Source organism: Giraffa tippelskirchi, chromosome 4 (assembly GCF_054371585.1).
Source record: "Giraffa tippelskirchi isolate mGirTip1 chromosome 4, T2T-mGirTip1v1.2.pri, whole genome shotgun sequence".
Classification (NCBI taxonomy): domain Eukaryota; kingdom Metazoa; phylum Chordata; class Mammalia; order Artiodactyla; family Giraffidae; genus Giraffa; species Giraffa tippelskirchi.
The window spans coordinates 131,903,350-131,924,109 of NC_137278.1; the positions used below are offsets into that span (position 1 = coordinate 131,903,350).

The 20,760-nt window shown below is 35.8% G+C and overlaps 1 protein-coding gene across 9 annotated transcripts in view; it reads right to left on the reverse strand.

Moving 5' to 3' along the window:
• SPATS2 (spermatogenesis associated serine rich 2) overlaps nucleotides 1-20,760 on the reverse strand; it is a 148,261-nt gene that overhangs the window by 39,105 nt on the left and 88,396 nt on the right. For all 9 annotated transcript variants that reach the window (XM_081596690.1, XM_081596691.1, XM_081596698.1 and 6 more), the window contains one exon: nucleotides 2,725-2,804. In XM_081596690.1, the coding sequence (XP_081452816.1) occupies nucleotides 2,725-2,804 (80 nt within the window). The remainder of the gene's footprint in view (nucleotides 1-2,724; nucleotides 2,805-20,760) is intronic.

Consider the following 20,760-nt stretch of genomic DNA (forward strand, 5'->3'; position numbering starts at 1 on the left):
AGTGGATTTTATAGACTACCAGCGATGATCAACTCAGTGGTTGGATGGAGAAGAAACTCCAAAGCACTTCTCAAAGCCAAAGAAAGTGAAAGTGAAAGTGTTAGTCGCTCAGTTGTGCCCAACTCTTTGCGACCCCATGGACTGTAGACTGCCAGGCTCCTCTGTCCATGAGATTCTCCAGGCAAGAATATTGGAGTGGGTTGCCATTTCCTCCTCCGGGGGATCTTCCCAACCCAGGGATCAAACCTGCATCTCTTACATTTTTCTCCTGCATTCGCAGGCAGGGTCTTTATCACTAGCGTCACCTAGGAAGCCACGAGAAGGTCCAAAGCACTTTCCAAAGCCAAACTTGCACCAAAAAAAAGGTCATGGTCACTGTTTGGTGGTCTACTGCTCATCTAATTCACTGCAGCTTTCTGAATCCTGGTGAAATCATTACCTACGAGAAGTATGCTCAGCAAATCGATGAGATACACTGAAAACTGCAATGCCTGCAGCCAGCATTGGTCAACGTGAAGGGCCCAATTCTTCTCCATGACAACGCCCGACTGTACCTCACACAACCAACATTTGCTTCAAAAGTTAAATGAATTGGGCTATGGAGTTTTGCCTCATCCGCCATATTCACCTGACCTCTTGCCAAACAACTACCACTTTTTCAGACATCTTGATACCTTTTTGCAGGGAAAATGCTTCCATAACCAGCAAGAGGCAGAAAACGCTTTCCAAGAGTTTGTCGACTCCTGAATCATGGATTTTTACACTATAAAAATAAACAAGCTTACTTCTTGTTGGCAAAAATGTGTTGATTATAATGGTTCCTATTTTGACTAAAGATGCGTTTGAGCCTAGTTATAATGATTTAAAATTCATGGTCTGAAACCGCAATTACATTTGCACCAACCTAATACTAGGATGTGATTATTTCTAGGTCCTTTCAGTGGATAAAACTAGGAAATTTTGGTTTTTACAACATAAGTTTATACTGACACCATCAGTTTAAATAAAATATTAAAAGCCTTTTTTTTTTTTTTGCCACACTGTGCAGCACACAGGACTGAACCTACGCCTTCTGTAGTGGAAGCACGGAGTCCTAACCAGTGGACCTAGAGAATTCCCAAAAGACTTTTTATAAAATGGTTTTTAAACACGTATTTCTCTTCTCTAAACTGAAAGATTTTTAGCTCTTAAAAACATTAACATATTTCTTGATTTGCTTTATTCTATAATATTCATAAAATAATTATAGAATATAATATTACTACTAATGAAAAAAGTTGAATTCATTTTCACTTCTTAAATATATTCCTCTGAACATTTACAGTAAGAATATTAATACTGTGTTCAAAATCAGTGGGAAAATTTATTCTAGTTTACCTTTCCCCGAAAATGAAATATTTTCAGGATCTCAACCTTATATAAGATCTCAGTTCCAATTTCTAACCCAGGACAAGCTTTGAGCTAAATCTGGGGCCTTGTGTGGTAAAAACCCATTTGTTACTGAGACTGGCAAAACATATCAGAGTTACCCAGCTCAGGCTTACCACTCAGTTTTTTAGTTTCTTTTATATTTTTGGCCCCTAGGGATTTCCCTTCTTGTGTTCAGCTATGCTTTTTTTCTTTTTTGGCTGTGCCATGTAGCCTGCAGGATTCTTAGTTCCCAGACCAGGGATTAAAACTGGGCCCTTGGCAATGAAAATGGAGTCCTAACCACTGGACCACCAGGGAGTTCCTCAGCTATGCATTTAAAATGATGTATATCATTTTCATTCTGTATTTGTAAGCATTTTACATTAGAAATGTTTTCAGGATATCTAGTCTGCCGTATTGCTTGAAAAGGAAGCCTTTTTACAGATGAAGAGAAGTAAAGTATCTTGTTCAAGTTATTAGCAGAATCTGTATTAGGACCTAAGTCTTTTTTTAGTACACTTGCTTTCATATCATTCTATACTATTTTTTGTTTCAGGTTTAATTGAACAATGATAAAGTATAAAACTATATAAGTGGGACAGTATATAATCTATAATTCAAAGAGGGTGAATTTATAATAAACATTTTTGAGATGAGAAAAAAATTACCATGATCACTAGAAAATGGGCTTTAGGCAAAACTTACAGGTTCAATGATAAAGGTAAAATTCTCATAACTGAAAATGCAACATTGTTTATATTATTGAACCAATATGTATCTATGACTCCAGAATCAACCATTTACTTTTTAAATGAGATGGAGAACACATGTAAAGCTTTTGTTTTATGTTTTTTCTCAATATAGCTTATTAAGGGTTATATTACTAAAGACAACATGGTTCCCTTCCAAAGATACGTTACCTAGAAAATTTCTCTTCTTGCTCTAAAGTCTCCTGGTCTTAAATATCCTCTTCAAGTGAATGGAACGATCCTACTCAAGACTATTCCTTAAAGAATGTTAGCAAATTAGATACACACTTAGCCATATACATACTGTTGTATTAATTAATATTAAGATGTCCAAGAGAATTTAGAATAAATATATGTATATGGATACATGTAAAGAAAATTGTTCATACTTACAGGCTCTGATTCCTCAAAACCTTCATGGTAGTTACTCTCTGATACACAGTGGCATTCATACAGTTTTGTTCTTTAATTTTTACTTTCTTAAAGAGTTTGTAGCCAATGATTTTATTAGTATCTAAATTTTAACAAGACATTCAAGTTTCCTATCCACAGTAACTAGACATACCTTTTCTTTCATGTTTTCAAAAGCTCCTCCTTGGGCCAGTACAGTATTGGATTGCAAATCAAAAATGAATCCTGATGAATCTGAAAGAATGAGAAAGAAAAAATATATTCAACAGGGTCCAAAACTAACATAACAGCCTGCAAAATATAAGGGCCAATACTAGCTGCTTTTCTCCCATAAACAGCTAATAACTAAATAGAACTTAGTTGTTATTTTGCAAATTCTATTATATAACTGATAACTATCTTTGCATTCAAATTGTGAAATTAAATTTGATTTTAGTAGAAACTGTCACAGCTTGAGAAAAATATTGAAATCAATTATATTAGACTGTCTAGTAATCCTTGATATCTTTAACTATCCTAATATAAAAGGCCCTCTAAAAATACTGTAAGTAAATAGCTCCTCAAGGTAAAATTTAACACTAACAAATCTGAAAATGTGAGAATGAGAGCTTCTATAACATTAATAATAACAACACATAAAAGTACTTTCCATCTTCTAGACTGCAACACACACACGTCACATTCTTAAGACTATGAATTTCATAAATACATTTGCTTGTGTTCCCAATATAATACATGATAAAGCAATGTACCAGTGTTTATATTAATAGCATAAATGGGAAAACTTAGTTCAATGTAAGAAATTATAGAAGAGTTTGCACTTAGAAAGAAAAGGCTATCTGTGAATTTTAATCAGTTTCTTTACCCATGACTATGTGATCAACAAATTACCTCAGCTGTTATACTTGATAACTTTGTTTTACTCTAATGAGATGTGATCCTAGGAAATAGCTACTACAGTGCTTCTCAAATTCTGATCTGTATACTTATCATCGGAGGAATCTCAAGTTAAATAGCAGGTTCTGATTCAAGAGTCTGTTGTGTGGCCTGAGATTTTTACTCTTAAGTGGTATCAACATTGCAGATCTAAGCTACCATACTTGGGAGTACTTTGGGGGTTCAAATTTCAACAAAGCAAGTAAAAGGGGAAAATTTGAGAAAAGGGGTTTCTATAGTCTAAATGTTTGTATTTTCACCTCCAAATTCATACGATGAAATCCTAAAGTGATGGTTTTAGTAGGTGAGGCCTTCGAAGAGCAGAGTTCTCATGAATGGGATCAGTGCTCTTATTAAAAAGATTCCATAGAGACCTCTGCCATCATGTGAGGACACAAGGAGAAGTCTGCAACCCAGAAGGCCCTCACTAGACCATGTTGGCACTCTGATCTCAGATTTCCAACTTCTAGAACTGTGAGAAGTAAATTTCTATTGTTTATAAGCTACTCTGTCTGTGGTATTTTGTTAGAGCAGTCTGAACAGAATAAGATGGGAGTATAAAAAATACAGTAATATTCTAGTACACTTTCTAAATTCTTTTAGTATTATTACAGATGTGTTTTAATTAAAGCCTCTTTTATAGCTCAATCTTTATCCTGTGTTTTATATAATACCTCCTAGTTGCTGCAGAAGATTGATAATTTATACATTAGACTGATAACAGTATTTTGTTTCTAAAAGTAGAAAAGAGGATATGAATAGAGCCTGTGTCATTCTAAAAGAAAGTATGCTTGCCAATTACCATTGAATTGTGAATTAAATTTTAACCTCTGTAATACTGGCAGTTTCATCATTGTTACCCAAAGGAAAAATCAGGTTACATTTACACAAATTCAATACTTAAAGCCTGAATTTTCTAGATGATGACCTAATACGGTTAACACTGAATTATCTTTATTAACTGCAAAGAAACATAGTATATACAGATGAAAATTTTACACAGCCAAAATACTACTGAGCAACCTTTTCAGAACTGCTTTAGGTTATCCAGATGATATAACTTGACTGCTGTTAAGTACAGCTGACCCTTGAACACTGCCCAGGTCTACTTATACACAGATATTTTTCAATGCTAAGTATTACAGCATACACAATCTGCAGTTGGTTGAATCCACGGATGAAGAACTGTGGACACTGAGGCCCAACTGGAAGGATTTTCCACTGCACTCAGGGATCAGCACCTTTAACCCCAAAGTTATCCAAGGGTCAACTGTACTCTCTCTTAAAGACACATTAATGAGCACTGAGATGATACAAAGAACATCAGTAACCTTAGCAAAGAATCCAACCACCAATCTCTTCTAGGGAAAAGTGCTTAAACGCTGAGTTGTGTTTGACTCTTTGTGACCCTGTGGACTGTAGCCCACCAAGCTCTTCTGTCCATGGGATTTCCCAGGCAAGAATACTGGAGTCAGATGCCATTTCCTTCTCTAGGGGATCTTCCTGACCCAGGGATCAAATCCATATCTCTTATGTCTCCTGCACTGGTAGCAGATTCTTAAGAGGGGATACTTAAAACAGCATTTTGGGACCTATATTTAAATAAGCTATTGGTATCACCAACTTCTTATACATCATCTAACACCTTTTATTTTTTTCCCTTTAACAACACGCTAGATGAAATGAAGCACAATGAAAACAAAGGGTAGATCACTTTCAGTGATCACTGCCCCCAAATTAGCATAAGTATTACTAGAGTTTATCTGGCATACCAGTTGGGATAATGATTAAAAATACATACAGAAGCTATTTCAGTTAGGATCCCAGCAGGAAACAAACAGCACACTGAGACCGGGAAATGTGAGGAGAGTTTAATGAAGTGACTATTTTCGAAGGTGCTGGTAGGGAGTAGGGAAACCACAAGAGAGGACACAGGACTCCTTGGCTAAGAATAGCCATGTATATTGCTACTGGAGGTTTTAAAGACGGTAAAGAGGAAGCAATTACTGGAATCCAGAGACAGAGGGATCTTTCATCTTTGTTTCATCTGGTGTGGAGATGGCCATAGGATAACAGTCCTTTAATCAGAGGACACAGTAAGCCCACAGTTACCCTTCAGGAAAAGACTAGGGGAACAGATGCTCCTATCTCACTCTCCTCCCTGCCTCTGGTCTCCTTCCTTATGCTGCCCAACAGCCAAACTCAACCAGAAGCCCAAGGCAAGAAACCTGTAGTCTGACCTGCAGTCTGGACAGGTCAGCCCCCTGGGGTACAAATGTCCATTTTGTATTTATATTCTAAATCATGAGTTTGCCAAAATGGGAAAGCAATAATTTGACATTTTTACTTGTCTATTCACCAGCTAATATTGTCTTTTTACTTACACTAACAAACTCGGCTAAGTCGCTTCAGTCGTGTCCGACTCTGTGCGACCCCAGAGACGGCAGCCCACCATGCTCCGCTGTCCCTGGGATTCTTCAGGCAAGAACACTGGAGTGGCTTGCCATTTCCTTCTCTAGTGCATGAAAGGGAAAAGTGGAAGTGAAGTCGCTCAGTCGTGTCCAACTCTTAGCGACCCCATGGACTGTAGCCTATCAGGCTTCAAGTAGATTTAAAAAACCCTGTTTCAATGAACTGGAGCTTAAGTGCCTCTCAACATTATAGCGAAAATAAATTTTAATTCCCGCCAACAATATTTAGTGATTTAACAGTTCTCTTATTTTTTCATGCAAAGAAAGCCTAAGATTTACTTAATTCCACTGTTAGTAAATGAGGTAAGATCTCATCCTTTTGCATCTACCCTATGATACAAGATCATAAATTTTTAAAGAAAAAAACTGAAATTAAATATTATACTCAGGCAAGATTCATAAAGGACATGAGGAATCCTTGAGATTATCATCTATTTCATTCTATCAGGAACCATCTCACAAGTTCCTTGGAATTATTTCAAATACCACACATTTAGGAACATTTTGCGGGCTTCCCTGATGGCTCAGATGGTCAAGAATCTGCCTGCAATGCAGGAGACCTGGGTTTGATCCTTAGGATGGGAAGATCCCCTGGAGGAGGAATAGCTCCCATTCTAGTATTCTTGCCTGGAGAATTCCATGGACAGAGGGACCTGACGGGCTACAGTCCAGGGGTTGCAAAGAGTCAGACATGACTGAGTGACCAACACTAGTTTTAGTGGATAAAGTAATGCTATTTATAGTATCACTGACATATTTGTAAACATTAGAAAACATATTGTTTTCACCTTCAAAAATCAGGCAAAAGTTGTTTCAATGAGGACAACACAGAAATATCTGAGTCTGACTATCACATGTTTCAAATCAGACTTGAACAAGTTTTCTTTTTTTTTAACTGAGGTATAATTGACACACATATATATAACATTATATTACGTAGTTCCAGGTATGTAGCATGATCTGATATTTGTATATACTGTGAATTAATCACAAAAAGTCTAGTTAATATCTATCAACATACACAGTTAAGAGAAACTTTTTTCTTGTGATAAGAACTTTAAGATATATTCTCTTAGCAACTTTTAAATATGCAATACGGTCTTATTAACTAGAGTCACCATGCTGCAAGTTAATATTCCTAGGACTTATTTATTTTATAATTGGAAGTTTGTACCTTTTGACCCCCTTTCCCCATTTGGCCCTCCTCCCACCCAACCTCTTTGGTAACCATCAATCTGTTCTCTATCTATGAGCTCTTTTCCTCTGTAAGTTTTAGACCCCACATGTAAGTGAGATCATATGGTTTGTCATTCTCTGACTTATTTTACTCAGCATAATGTCCTCAAGGTCCATCTATGGTGTCACAGATGGCAAGATGTTCTTTTCGTGGCTGAATAATATTCCATTGTATAAACACACACCCCATTCTTTATCCGTTCTTCCACCAGATGAAGACACCCAGGTTGTTTCTGTATCTTGGCCATTGTAGGCCATGCTGCAATGAACATGGGGTGTGTGTGTCTTTTCAAGTTAATGTTTTTGCTTTTTTTGGATACATAACCAGAAGCTGAACTGATGAACAGTTCTATATTTCCTGGCCAACACTTGTTATTTCTTGTCTTGTTAATAATAACTCTTCTTACAGGTGTGAGGTAGTATCATATTATGGTTTGGACTGCATTTTCCTGATTAGTGATGCTAAGCACCTTTTAATGTGTCTGTTGGACATCTATCTCTATGTCTTCTTTATAACTGAACACATATCTCAACAAACTTTGAAACAGAGTCTAGTTGTTTTTAATTAATAATTTAACCTGAAGACCATACTGTATTTTTATAAGTAATTTGGTTAAAAGTTCTGATTATATTCACAACTCTGAGGATGGCAGGAAGAAAGGCAGGCAAGCAGGAAGGGACAGAGGGAAGTGGGAGGGAGGAAAGGAAGAGAGAAAACAAGTATTGGTGAGGATGTGGACAAATTGGAACAGTCATACATTGCTGGTGGGAATGTAAAATGATACAACTGCTATGCAAAGCTGTATGGTGGCTCCTTAAATGACTGAAGATATAATTATCATGATACAGCAATCCCATGCCACTCTAATGGCAGAAAGTGAAGAGGAACTAAAGAGCCTCCTGATGAGGGTGAAAGAGGAGAGTAAAAGAGCTGACTTAAAACTCAACATTCAAAAAACTAAGATCAAGGCATACAGTGCCATCACTTCATTGCAAACAGATGGAGAAAAAGTGAAAACCGTAACTGATTTTATTTTCTTGGACTTCAAAATCACTGTAGACAATGACCACAGACACAAAATTAAAAGATACTTGCTCCTTGGAAGTAAAGCTAGGACAAATCTAGTCAGTGTATTAGAAAGCAGAGACATCACTTTGCCAAGAAAGGTCTGTATAGTCAAAACTACAGTTTTTCTAGCAGTCATTTACAGATGTGAGAATTGGACCATAAAGAAGGCTGAGCACCGAAGAATTAATGCTTTTGAATTGTGGTGTTGGAGAAGATTCTTGAGAGTCCCATGGACTGCAGGAGATCAAATCAGTCAATCCTAAAGGTATTCAACCCTGAATATTCACTGGAAGGACTGATGCTGAAGCTAAAGCCCCAATACTCTAGCCACCTGATGCGAAAAGCCAACTCACTGGAAAAGACCCTGATGCTGGGAAAGATTGAGGGCAGGAGGAGAAGGGGTGGCAGATGATGAGATGGTTAGATAGCATAACCAACTCAATGGACATGAATCTGAACAAACTCTGAGAGATAGTGAAGAACAGGGGAGCCTGGTGTGCTGCAGTTCATGGGGTCGCAAAGAATGGGACATGACTGAGAGACTGAACAACAACAACAAATATACATACTAGACACCCCCCCCCTCACCATAACAAATGAGGTGGAGTTTATTAAAAGCTTTACTACTTGGCATTCTACCTAAAAATATTCAGCAGAATTAATATTATGAAGACACGGTAAGGCTCTCTGAAAGTACTGAAGTGAATTCAATCTGATTATCAATGAGAAGATTGTTTCTTTCATGGAAAAGCCTGTCCCCCAAATTCCTGGCTGCTTACAGCAGAGAGAAGCATAGAGGGAGCTTCTCAGCCATGGAGTAGGTCTAAGGATTCTCACAAGGGTTACTGAATGTGTGTCTTTGAATTTAACAACTAAAAACCTATTGTTTTAGATCGTTTATGTATTTTTTCACTGACATGATGGTAAATTACTGTATTATCTGATCTGACAAGCAAAGAGAAAGATGGAAATATGATCCCTTCCAAAATACCTTCTCTTAACTTTACAATGATGAGAAAAATCAGTTATAGTACTATTCTGTACCCAAAGTCTGCAGTAAGAAACCTACGGCAGAATCAAAGACTGAGTCCAAGTTTTATGGTATCCATTAGTGCTGTAACTCATCAAATATACTAGTTCTCAAGTTGCATTATTTCAACAAAAAGGCGGTATATCATGTTTCTTCCAAGGATCTCAGATTTTTGTTATTACTCCCTGATATTCCTCATACATACATGAAACAAGCTGGATAACAAAATTATTCACATTTCACCATGGCCAAAGACAAACCATATATTTAAGAGCCAATTAAATGCAGGTAAGACCAGGGGTGAAGAACCCTAGACAACCTAACAAGTGTGATAATCACTTGTCATATTTTCTCAAACTGTATTAACTCCCTCTTAAAAATTAAAAAGCAAACTCAAAAGCAGAGGCAACGTGCCAGAGAAGTGTTACCTCATGAACAATTAAAGAATCTGAAGTTCTCCTTGAGATTGAACACAGCCAGTGCTCAACCACCTAAAAGAAAATAATTAGTCTCTTGCAATTGCTTTTTCTCATGCCAATTTTGAGAATAATCCACATGGTGGAGTTCACTTTCTTCACATGAACTAATGGCACACATAGGGATGGGGGTTATGTTGCACAAATGTGAGTGCAAGGAAAAGAATACTGTCACAGGCACTACTGCTAAAGCCTAGGAGTATATTCACAACTTCAAAATTGAAGATGCCACCAACTTTAGCTTCCTGGGTGGTAATTCTTTCTTCTGTCAATTTATCACCTAAACTTGGAAGAATTATGACTGTTTTGTGTGAGAAATAAGATACCATTTTTAAAAGGTGGGAGGATTATGTATAAATAAAGGGGAATCAGGCTTAGAATGGAAGCAAATCAGACATGGGAAATTAAGAAAGGCAACTATGCCAAGTGCCGTTTTGTAAGATTTCTAGTTTGGTTTAAGTATTTCTACTACAGTGTACTGTTGTAGCTTTCTAAAATGCTAACACTTTTAAAATATATTAAGTTGTTAAAAGTTATTTAAGAAACCTCCATCCTAGTTGACAATGGCCTAACACAAAAAATACTCTTAGTGGGTTGTAAAGGGTCTCCTCAATTGGTCTTCTTAGCCATTTCAGATAACTAATATAGCTTAGATGTCCAGAAAAACCCACACTTCAACAACCAATCTGCTAAGTGGGTCTTTCATGAAAGAAAACAGCTTTCTACCTTTCTGTTATTTCTGCTTTCATTTATCATCTAGTCCTTTGTTTTGTTTGTTTGTTTTTTGCCCTTGTTGTAAGGCTTGTGTGATCTTAGTTCCCCCCAAGCAGGGACTGAACGAACCCACACCCTCGGCAGTGAGCGCGAGTTCTAACCACTGGACCAGCAGGGAATTCCTAAGCAAGTCATCTAGGCTTAAAAGCTGATTAATTTTTTTCTTCACTCCTCTGAGTGCTTCAACTACATTCTGATGTATTTTGTGCCTCTTTTTATAGATATTTACATTGGGAAATTTCCTAACATATAGAATACATTCTGATTTTTCAAGGTAGAGCTTGATGGGAAGTCACGGTTTTTATTAAGAAATTAAATTCTACTTTACTCTTTACTAGTAGATTTTCCCAGGTTTCAAGCAGATGCAACAGAATAAGCTTCTATTTTTTAAGTTCCAAAAGTTTTTGAATGGTCTCATTATTTAAAAGGTTTGCTGGTTGAATGGAAGATAGGACATTCAGTCCACCACCTTTCAAAATTTTCTTGGCGATATATTCTAGGGATCAGCCAGAAGGCAATAATATTGATTTTAATGTCCAACCTCTTCTGTCTCAATGTCTGGAATTTAGTCTGGAATTAGTCTGGAATTCTCTCATTAGTCTGGAATTAGTATTCCCACATAAGAAATAAAATGCTTAATTTAAAAAATTATTTCCTTTTCCATAATGTCCTTCAGATTCTCAGAATTCTGCCAACTGTTTCAAAAAAGAAACTTACCTTCATAAGTTGAAAAGATTAAAGCACTTAAAAACTGTGATAAACAGTTGAAACAGAACACCATTCCATGTTCGATGCATGAGACAAGGGCTCAGGGCCGGGGCAATGGGATGACCCAGAGGGATGGGATAGGGAGGGAGGTGGGTGGGGGGTCCAGGAAGGGGAACACATGTAAACCCATGGCTGATTCATGTCAATGTATGGCAAAAACTATTACAATATTGTAAAGTAATTAGCCCCCAACTAAAATAAACAAATTTATTAAAAAAAAAAAAAAGTAAAAAAAAAAAAAAAAAACCTGTGATAAAAAAAAAAAGAACTCAACTAAATCTTCAATGACTAAGATCAGTACATGTTATTTGCTGATTCTACATTATCTCTGAACTAATATTTTATTTGCAAAACTTCGTACATAAATCCACAGATTACACGAATTCAAATAGTTATTTAGAAAATTATGAAGCCATATGGCACTTATTTTGATATTTGCTTATAGGCAACTTTCAGTTTTTTTTTAAGGAAAGTGGCACTAAAATAGAATAAAAAGTAAAATATCTAGCTAATTTTTTCTTTATTTCCAAGTAGTGAGAAGGACTGACTGAGTTTCATCTTTCCACTTGTTAATCTCTTCCTGCTCTTTGTGAAAGTAAAAAATTAACTGTGGTGTGTCTAAAAGATGGATAGCCAGTAAAAACGTGTATCTGTATATAATCAAGGAAACTAGATAACCCAAAAACAAGAAAATCAGTCTGTGAATAAATCAAGTCTTCTAATACGCATCTGTGTGAGCTGAGTCTGAAGAAAAACATTACATCTGAAGAAAAACATACTTTCCCCTACTAAGGGCCTATTCTTACTCTCTTACAAGTCAAACTCTCTTTTTAGGTTTTGCTAATATTTCTCTAGTTAATGGCTCTTCTATTTTATGGAATCATCACTCTGGGATGTCCTTACAGTATATGCCATAGTTCTGAGTTTAAGACAGGAACTGGGTGAGTTGAACTCACAGTTTTTATTTTTGTTTTTTAAACTATTTTCTGTTCCTCACGGTCCTTCAGATTTTCAAGAATTCTGCCAGCTAATCCAGGAAAGAAACTCAATTCCATAAGTCAAAAAAATTAAAACACTTATGAACTATGATATTTAGAAGTAAAACAAACCTTCAGTTACTAAGATCAGTGCACACTAACTGGCAGAATTCCTGAGACGCTGAAGGACAGTAAGGAGGAGCTACTTTTTTCAGTATTTCTATGTGGTAGAACTAATTTCTGTTTAGATTTAAGAGATATCCTACTTGTCATTATAAAAGATTTTGCTGTGGATGTTCCTTCTAGCACTGTAAAATAGTAAATGTCTTCCTTCTCTATCCCAACTCATCCTCCATACTTCAAACTACAGAAATGAACAAGACAAATCTAATTACATACTTCTGTCTCCAACAAAATAATGACTTTTCTCATAATGTACAGCATTGCAAAATCTGTCATTCTTCATTCATTAACCTTTGTGCAAATAAGAATTAAATATGTCAGTTTTTCTTTCTTAAAATGACTTATGGATCAATAATCTACTTTGATTATAAATATTTCTATTTCTAAATAGTTGTTACAATTATCACAAAGTGGACACTAGATTTTAAGTATTATACTTCTGAATGTAAGAAACATACTACCTAAATAGCACACTTGTTTAAGTCCATCTTTCTTAATAAATTCTTTAAAAAAATATTTTATTGTGAAATATATGGAGTTATTATATATGAAATTACAATTATGGAATTGAATACTTTATGTGTGTGTGCCTTTACGGTGCCTGTAAGATCATGTATCTTCTTACAAGTAAATATAGTCTATTCTTTGCTAAATAATATTTTATTGTATGATTACACCATTGTTAATCTAATCTGCTAATTTGGCCAGTACAATCAATATTGTTTTGAATATTCATGTACAAGTCTCTTGGTGTACCTGGTGATGCATTTCTCTTGAGTATACTCAGGAACAGAAGTTAAGTCATAGGCATTTCTCCAAAGAAGACATACAGATGGCCAAGAGGTACATGAAAGAACGTTCAACATCACTAACTATTAGAGCGATGCAAATCAAAACTACAATGAGGTATCACTTCACACCAGTCAAAATGGCTATCATCAAAAAGTCCACTCACAATAAATGTTGGAGAGGGTATGGAGAGAAGGGAACCCTCTTACACTGTTGGTGGGAATTTAAATTGGTACAGCCACTATGGAGAACAGTATAGAGGTTCCTTAAAAAACTAGACCTAGAGCTACCATATGACCCCACAATCCCACATCTGGTTGTATATCTGAAAAAACACAACAACATGGTCCGAAAGGATACATGTACCACAATGTTCACTGCAGCACTGTTTACAACAGCCAAGACATGGAAGCAACCTAAATGCCTATCGACAGAGGAAGGGATAAAGAAAATGTGGTACATATATACAATGGAATATTACTCAGCCATTACAAGAATGAAATGATGTCATTTGAGCAACATGGATGAACCTAGAGATTGTCATACTGAGTGAAGTTAAGTCAGACAGAGAAAGAGAAATATCAGAAATATTGTATGAAATCTATTATAAGCATAATCTAAAAGGAAATGATACAAATGAACTTATTTACAAAATAGAAACAGATTCACAGACTTAGAAAACAAATTTATGGTTGCTGGTGGGGAAGGATGGGGGACAGGATAGTTAGGGAGTTTGGGACTGACATGTACACACTGCTATATTTAAGATGGATAACCAACAAGGACCTACTATATAGCACAGAGAACTCTGCTCAATGTTATGTGCCAGCCTGGATGGAAGGGGAGTTTGGGGGAAAATGGATACATGCATGTATATGGCTGAGTCTCTTTGTTTTCCACCTGAAACTATCACAACATTGTTAACCAGCTATACTCCAAAATAAAATAAAAAATAGAAAAAAAAGTCATAGGGTATGCTTATCTTCAGCTTTAGTATATAATATCACACTGCTTTGCAAATTTCTTTTCTCATCTTGTGACCTGTCTTTTTTCATTTCTTGACTGTACCTTTTGATAAATATAAGTTCTTAATTTTAATGTAATAATGCATTGACATGAATTTTTTGTTATGGTTAGTGATTTTTATGTCTATTTAAAAAGTTCTTCCCTGAGATGATGTCAGAAACTTACTTTGAAATAATCCACTGGGGGTGCGGAAAAAAAACTGGACATGTGTTGTTAATTATGGACCTGAGTTATGGGTTTATGGGAGTTCACTATATTATTCTCTCTACTTTTTATACAAAAATTTAAAGTTTTCAATAGTAAATTTTTAAAAATGTTATTAAAAACTCCTGGATTTAAGGGATTATAACAAGGTTGCAGAATACAAGGTTAATATATAACTGCAATGAACAAGTGAAATTTGAAATTAAAAACACAATATATTAGCATATCAAAGAAAATAAGGTATAAATTTAACAAAGTATGTATAAGATATATATGAGGTAAACTATAAACTACAAACCTCTGAGGGAAAAAAATGAAAGAACTAAATAACTGGAGAGATATTCTATGTTCATGGATAGGAAGACTCAATATTGTCAAGATTTCAGTTCTTCCCAATTTGGTCTACAGATTAAATGCAATCTCAATCAAAATCCTAGCAATTTAATTTGTGAATATTGACAAACTGATTCTAAAGTTTATATGAAGGACTTCCCTGGTGGTCCAGAGGTTAAGGTCCTGGTCTGGGAAGATTCCACATGTCATGGAGCAACTAAGTCATCTGTACCACAACTACTGAACCTTCACTCTAGAGCCCACATGCTGCAACTACTGAGCCCTCACGTTGCAACTACTGAAGCCCGAGTGCCAAGAACCCATGCTCTGCCACAAGAGAAGCCACTGCAACGAGAAGCCCATGCACTGAAACTAGACAGTAGCCTCCATTCGCCACAACTAGAGAAAGCCCATGCGTGATAATGAAGACCCACTGCAGCCAAAAATAAAGAAAGAATAAGTAAATAAATAAATCTGCTTTATTTTAAAAAATAGCACAATATTGAAAGAGAATAATGTTCAGAAACTGACACCAACTTAAAGACACACTGTAACACTACAGTAATCAAGACAGTATAGTGTTGGTGAAAAAAATTAACAAAATGATCAATGGAACAGAACAGAGTTCAGAAATAGACCCACATGGACTATAATCAACTGATCTTTGACAAAGGAACAAAGGCATACAAAATGAACCAAAGATTGTCTCTTCAACAAACAGTGCTAGAACCACTGGACACCCACATGCCAAAAAATGAATCTAGACACAGACCTTATATCTTTCACAAAAATTAACTGAGAATGGATCACAGACCCAAATGTAATTAAAACTGTAAAACTCCTAGAAGATAACTTACGAGAACATCTAGATGAGCTCAGGTTTGGCAATGACTTTTTAGACACTACACCAAAGGTAAAATACATGAAAGAAGAATTGATAAGTTGGACTTCAGTAAAACTAAAAACTGCTCTGCAAAAGACACTGTCAAGAGAATGAAAGACAAGCCACAGGCTGGGAGAAAATATTTGCAAAAGATTCAAAATTTACAAAGAACTCCTAAAACTCAACGATAAGAAACAGTACAATTAAAAATGAGCCAAGGACCTTAATAAACACCTCACCAAAGGAGATATATGGATGGCAAATACTCATATGAAAAGATGTGCCACATCATATATCATTAGGGAAATGCAAATTAAAATGAGCCACCACTACACATCTCTTAGAATGTCCAAAATTGAGAATATTAACATCAAAGCTGGCAAGGATGTGGAGCAATATGAACTCTCACTCATCAGTAGTGGGAATGCAAAATGATATAGTCATCTTGGGAGACAATCTGGTACTTTCTTATAAAACTAAGGATCCTCTCACCCTATGATTCAGCAATTGTTCAGTATTTAACCAAAGAAGATGAAAACTTATGACCACACCAAAACCTGAATGTGGATGTTTACAGAAACTTTACTTATGACTGCCCCAAATTGGAAATAACCAACATGTACTTCAGTAGGTAAACAGATAAACTATGATACATTCAGGCTTCCTGGGTAGCTCAGCTGGTAAAGAATCGGCCTGCACCGTGGGAGACCTGGGTTCGATGCCTGGGTTGGGAAGATCGCCGGGAGGAGGGCATGGCAACTCATTCCAGTATTCTTGCCTGGAGAATACCCATGGACAGAGGAGCCTGGAGGGCTACAGTCCACGGGGTTGCAAAGAATTGGACACGACCAAGACTAAGCACAGCAGCACAGCATGATACATTCAGACAATGGAATATTAGCCAGTGCTAAAAAGGAATGAGCTAATGAACCACGAAAAGACATGAAGGAATATTACTAAGTGAAAGAAGGCAATTTGAAAAGGCTACACACTGTATGATTCCAGTTATATGACATTCTGGATAAGGCAAAACTATGGAGACAGTAAAAAGATCAGTGGTTGCCAGAGGTGAGGGGAATGAAAAGACTGAATAAGCAAAACACAGAAGATTTTTAGGTCTGTTAAACTACTCTGAATGATACAATACCAGTAGATATATGTGACTGTACATTTGTACAAACCCAAAGAATGTGCAACACCAAGAGTTGAATACTAGTGTAAACTATGGAATTTCAGTGATAATGATATATCAGCATAGGTCCATCAACTGTAACAAATGTGTAATTTTGGTGAAGGATGTTGACAATGGGGGAGGCTTTGTATGTTTAAGGACAGGAGGCATATGAGAAATCCCTGCACTTCCTGCTCAATTTGTTGTAAATCTATAACCGCTCTAAAAAATAGTCTATTAAAACATTTAAAAAAATGCTACTAAGGAAAAAAGTAAAAATGACAACAAAAATAAAAAACTAATGGTCCTTCTTACTGTCAGGTCTGGAAAGACAGTTTTCTAAATTATCATTTACAAGTTTTGCTGTTTTGCCATTTATATTTGGATCTATAGCCCAAACCCTGGAATTGATTTATAGGTACGCAGTAAAGTAAGAAGAAGTCATTTGAGACTCCCTTAGACAGCAAGGAGCTCAAACCAGTCAATCCTAAAGGTAATCAACCCTGAATATTCATTGGAAGGACTGATGCTGAAGCTCAGGCTCAAATACTTTGGCCACCTGATGCGAAGAGCTAACTCACTGGAAAAGATTCTGATGCTGGGAAACATTGAGAGCATGAGAAGAGGACGAGAGGATGAGATGGTTGAATGGCATCATCAACTCAATGGACATGAGTCTGAGCAAACTCAAGGAGATAGTGAAGGACAGGGAAGCCTGGCGTGCTGCAGTCCATGGGGTCGCAAAGAGTCGGACATAACTGAGTGACTAAACAAGTGAAGTAAGTAACAAGAGATATATCTTTACCATATGGATTTCTAAATGTCTCAGAACAGAAAAAAGACCATCCTTTCCTCAATGTTCTTCAGTATCACCTTTTAAATCAATAAAATGTCTTATATGAATAGATCTGTTTCTAGGCTCTATGCTTCATTTGTCTATATTTGTGACTTAAGGCTATTCCATACTATCTTAATTACTGTAGCTTTGTCGTATCTTAATATCTGATACAACAAATTTTCAGACCTTGCTGTTGTCCTTCAAGAATTCTTTAGCTATTCTCGGTACTATGCATTGTTATATACATTTCAGAAACACTTTGTCCAACTACATTAAAAAAAAAAAGTGTGTTGTTTTTTTTTTTAACAGGAATTGGTGGTTTAGTCGCTAAGTCATGTCCGACTCTTGAGATCCCATGGACTGTAGTCCGACTTTTGAGATCCCTTGGACTGTAGCCCGCCAGCCCTCCTCTGTCCATGGGATTCTCCAGCAAGAATACTGGAGTGGGTTGCCATTTACTTCTCCAGGGGATCTTCCCAACCCAGTAATTAAACCCAGGTCTCCTGCATTGCAGGCAAATGATTTACAAACTGAGCTATGAGGGAAGCCCTTAATGGGAATTGCATTAAACCTATTACATAAATCCATTTTGAATGATAGTTATCTTCAAAATATTGAGTCTTCCAACCCATGAATATGGTATATCCTTCTACTTAAATATTCTTTTTTTCAATAATGCTTTATCACTTTCTGATAGTGTTTTTGCACATCTTTCATCAAATTTCTATTTTATACTTTTGGTACAATTGTAAATGGCATCTATTTTTAAATTTCATTTTCTAACTACTTATTGCTGATATAAATAGGTGGGATTGCTTTTTGTAAAATGATCTTATATTCAGCAACATTGTTAAAATCACTAATTCTAATAGTTTAGATTCTTTTGGGCTTTCTATGTAGGTATCTAAAAAGTCCCACAGAAAACATCAATACAGGTTGAAATGCTGAGACAGCTTTTCCTTTGAGGTCAAAAAAACAAGACAAGATGCTTGCTTTGTTACTTCTTTTTTATTCCTCCCAAATTTACTAAAGAATAACTGACAAATATAGTTGTTTACAGTATAGTATAGTATAGTATGCTTATAGTATAGAGCATAATGATCTGATATGTATATACATTGTGGAAAGATTAACAAGATCAAGATAATTAACACATTCATCATCTCATATAGCACATAGTTAACTTTCTTGCTTCATTACTTCTGGTCAGCTTGTGGTCTTAGCAATTACAATAAAGCAAGAAAAATAAGAAATATCATAAATATTAGAAATCTATTATTCATGGATCATCCTATTTCCTTTAACATTTTTGACTTTTTTTCTTTTCCTAACTTCTTAAGATAAACACTTAGTTCGCTGATCTGCAGACCGCACCTCAGAGGTATTGCAGGTTCGGTTCCAGACCACTGCAAAAAGGTAAATACAGCAATACAGTGAGTCACACAAATTTTTTGGTTTCTCAATGCATATAAAAGTTATGTTTATACTATGCTGTAGTCTGTGAAGTATATAATATGTCTTATTAGGCTTATGTCTAATTATGTTCAAAAAAAATCAATGAATGAATGTAGCTTAATTTAAGAAAATATTTTATTAACCATCATCTGAGGATACAGGGTTGCTACAAACCTTCAATGAAAAGAAAAAAACAACATACTATCTGCAAAGTGCAATAACATCAACCACCTCAATGGACATGAATTTGAGCAACCTCTGGGAGAACTAGTGAAGGACAGGGAAGCCTAGGGTGCTGCAGTCCACAGGGTTTCAAAGAGTTGAACATGACTTAGTGACTGAACAACAACAACATCCAGAACATTTTTCTTTTGCTTAGTCACTATTTTTTTCTTACTGCAGTAAAAAAAAAAAAAAAAAGCATACCATAAAATTTACCATCTTAACCATTTCTAAATGTATGGTCAGTTGTATTAAGTGCATTCACATTGTTGTGCAATCTGCAGTCTTTTCATTTTGCAAAATTAAAACTTCATATCTATTGAACAATACCCCATATCCCCCAGCCCCTAGCAACCACCATTCTTCTATTTTTCTGAGTTTAACTAATCTAGATACCTCATACAGGTGGAATCACACAATATTTGTATTTTTGTGATGGGCTTGTTTCACTTAGCATAATATCTTCAAGGTACATCTGTGTATCTAGTTTCCCTGGAGCTTATAATGTCTATTCAGTTCAGTTCAGTTGCTCAATCGTGTCCGACTATTACTGACTTGCAAAATCCCAATATTAATTAGTAGCTTTACCCTCTTCCTTGACAAAGCAAGAAAGCTTATGTCCCTCCAAACTTATGGGTCATTGATTTTGTGTTATCCTTTATGTATATTTAAATACTAATAAGATATTCTTATTATTTTTATACAATCAATATTCATTTAGATTTGCCCACAAATTTGTGGTTTTCATTGCTGTTCATGCCATCCTGCATCTCCAACTGGGTCATCCTTCTTTTCTATTCAGAATACCTTTAAAATTTTCCTCAGTGGATTCTGATAGTGATGATTTCTGTCTTATTTTGGGGGGTTTTCTTTCTGTTTAAACCATTTATTTCTTCTCTATTCCAGAAGGATATTTTCACTGCAGATGATGTGTGTAGAATTGTAGACTGGCAGCTATTTTTATGCAGCCCTTTCAAGATATCATTCCTCTGCCTTCTATTGCTTCTGTTGAGAAACTTAGCTCATGTTATTCTTTCAAGATTGTAAGATTTTCAAGATTTCCAGTTCTCTGTTAAATTTCTCCAAGTATTCTTTATTTCCTTGAACACTTTAAGAATATTTAAGTCCGTTTGGGATAAGTCCAATATTTGGGTCTCCTGTGTGTCATTTCTGTTTCTATTGCTTCTTGTTCTGTACTGTTATTGCTTCATTGCCTCATGTTTCTAATTATTTTTCTTTGTGTATTAAACACTCATAAATTTTAAAAATTTATGGTAAAAGTAATTTGTGAGGTTATCTTCTTCCAGAGAGGATTTGTTTGCATGTACCTATATTACCTCAAACCCATC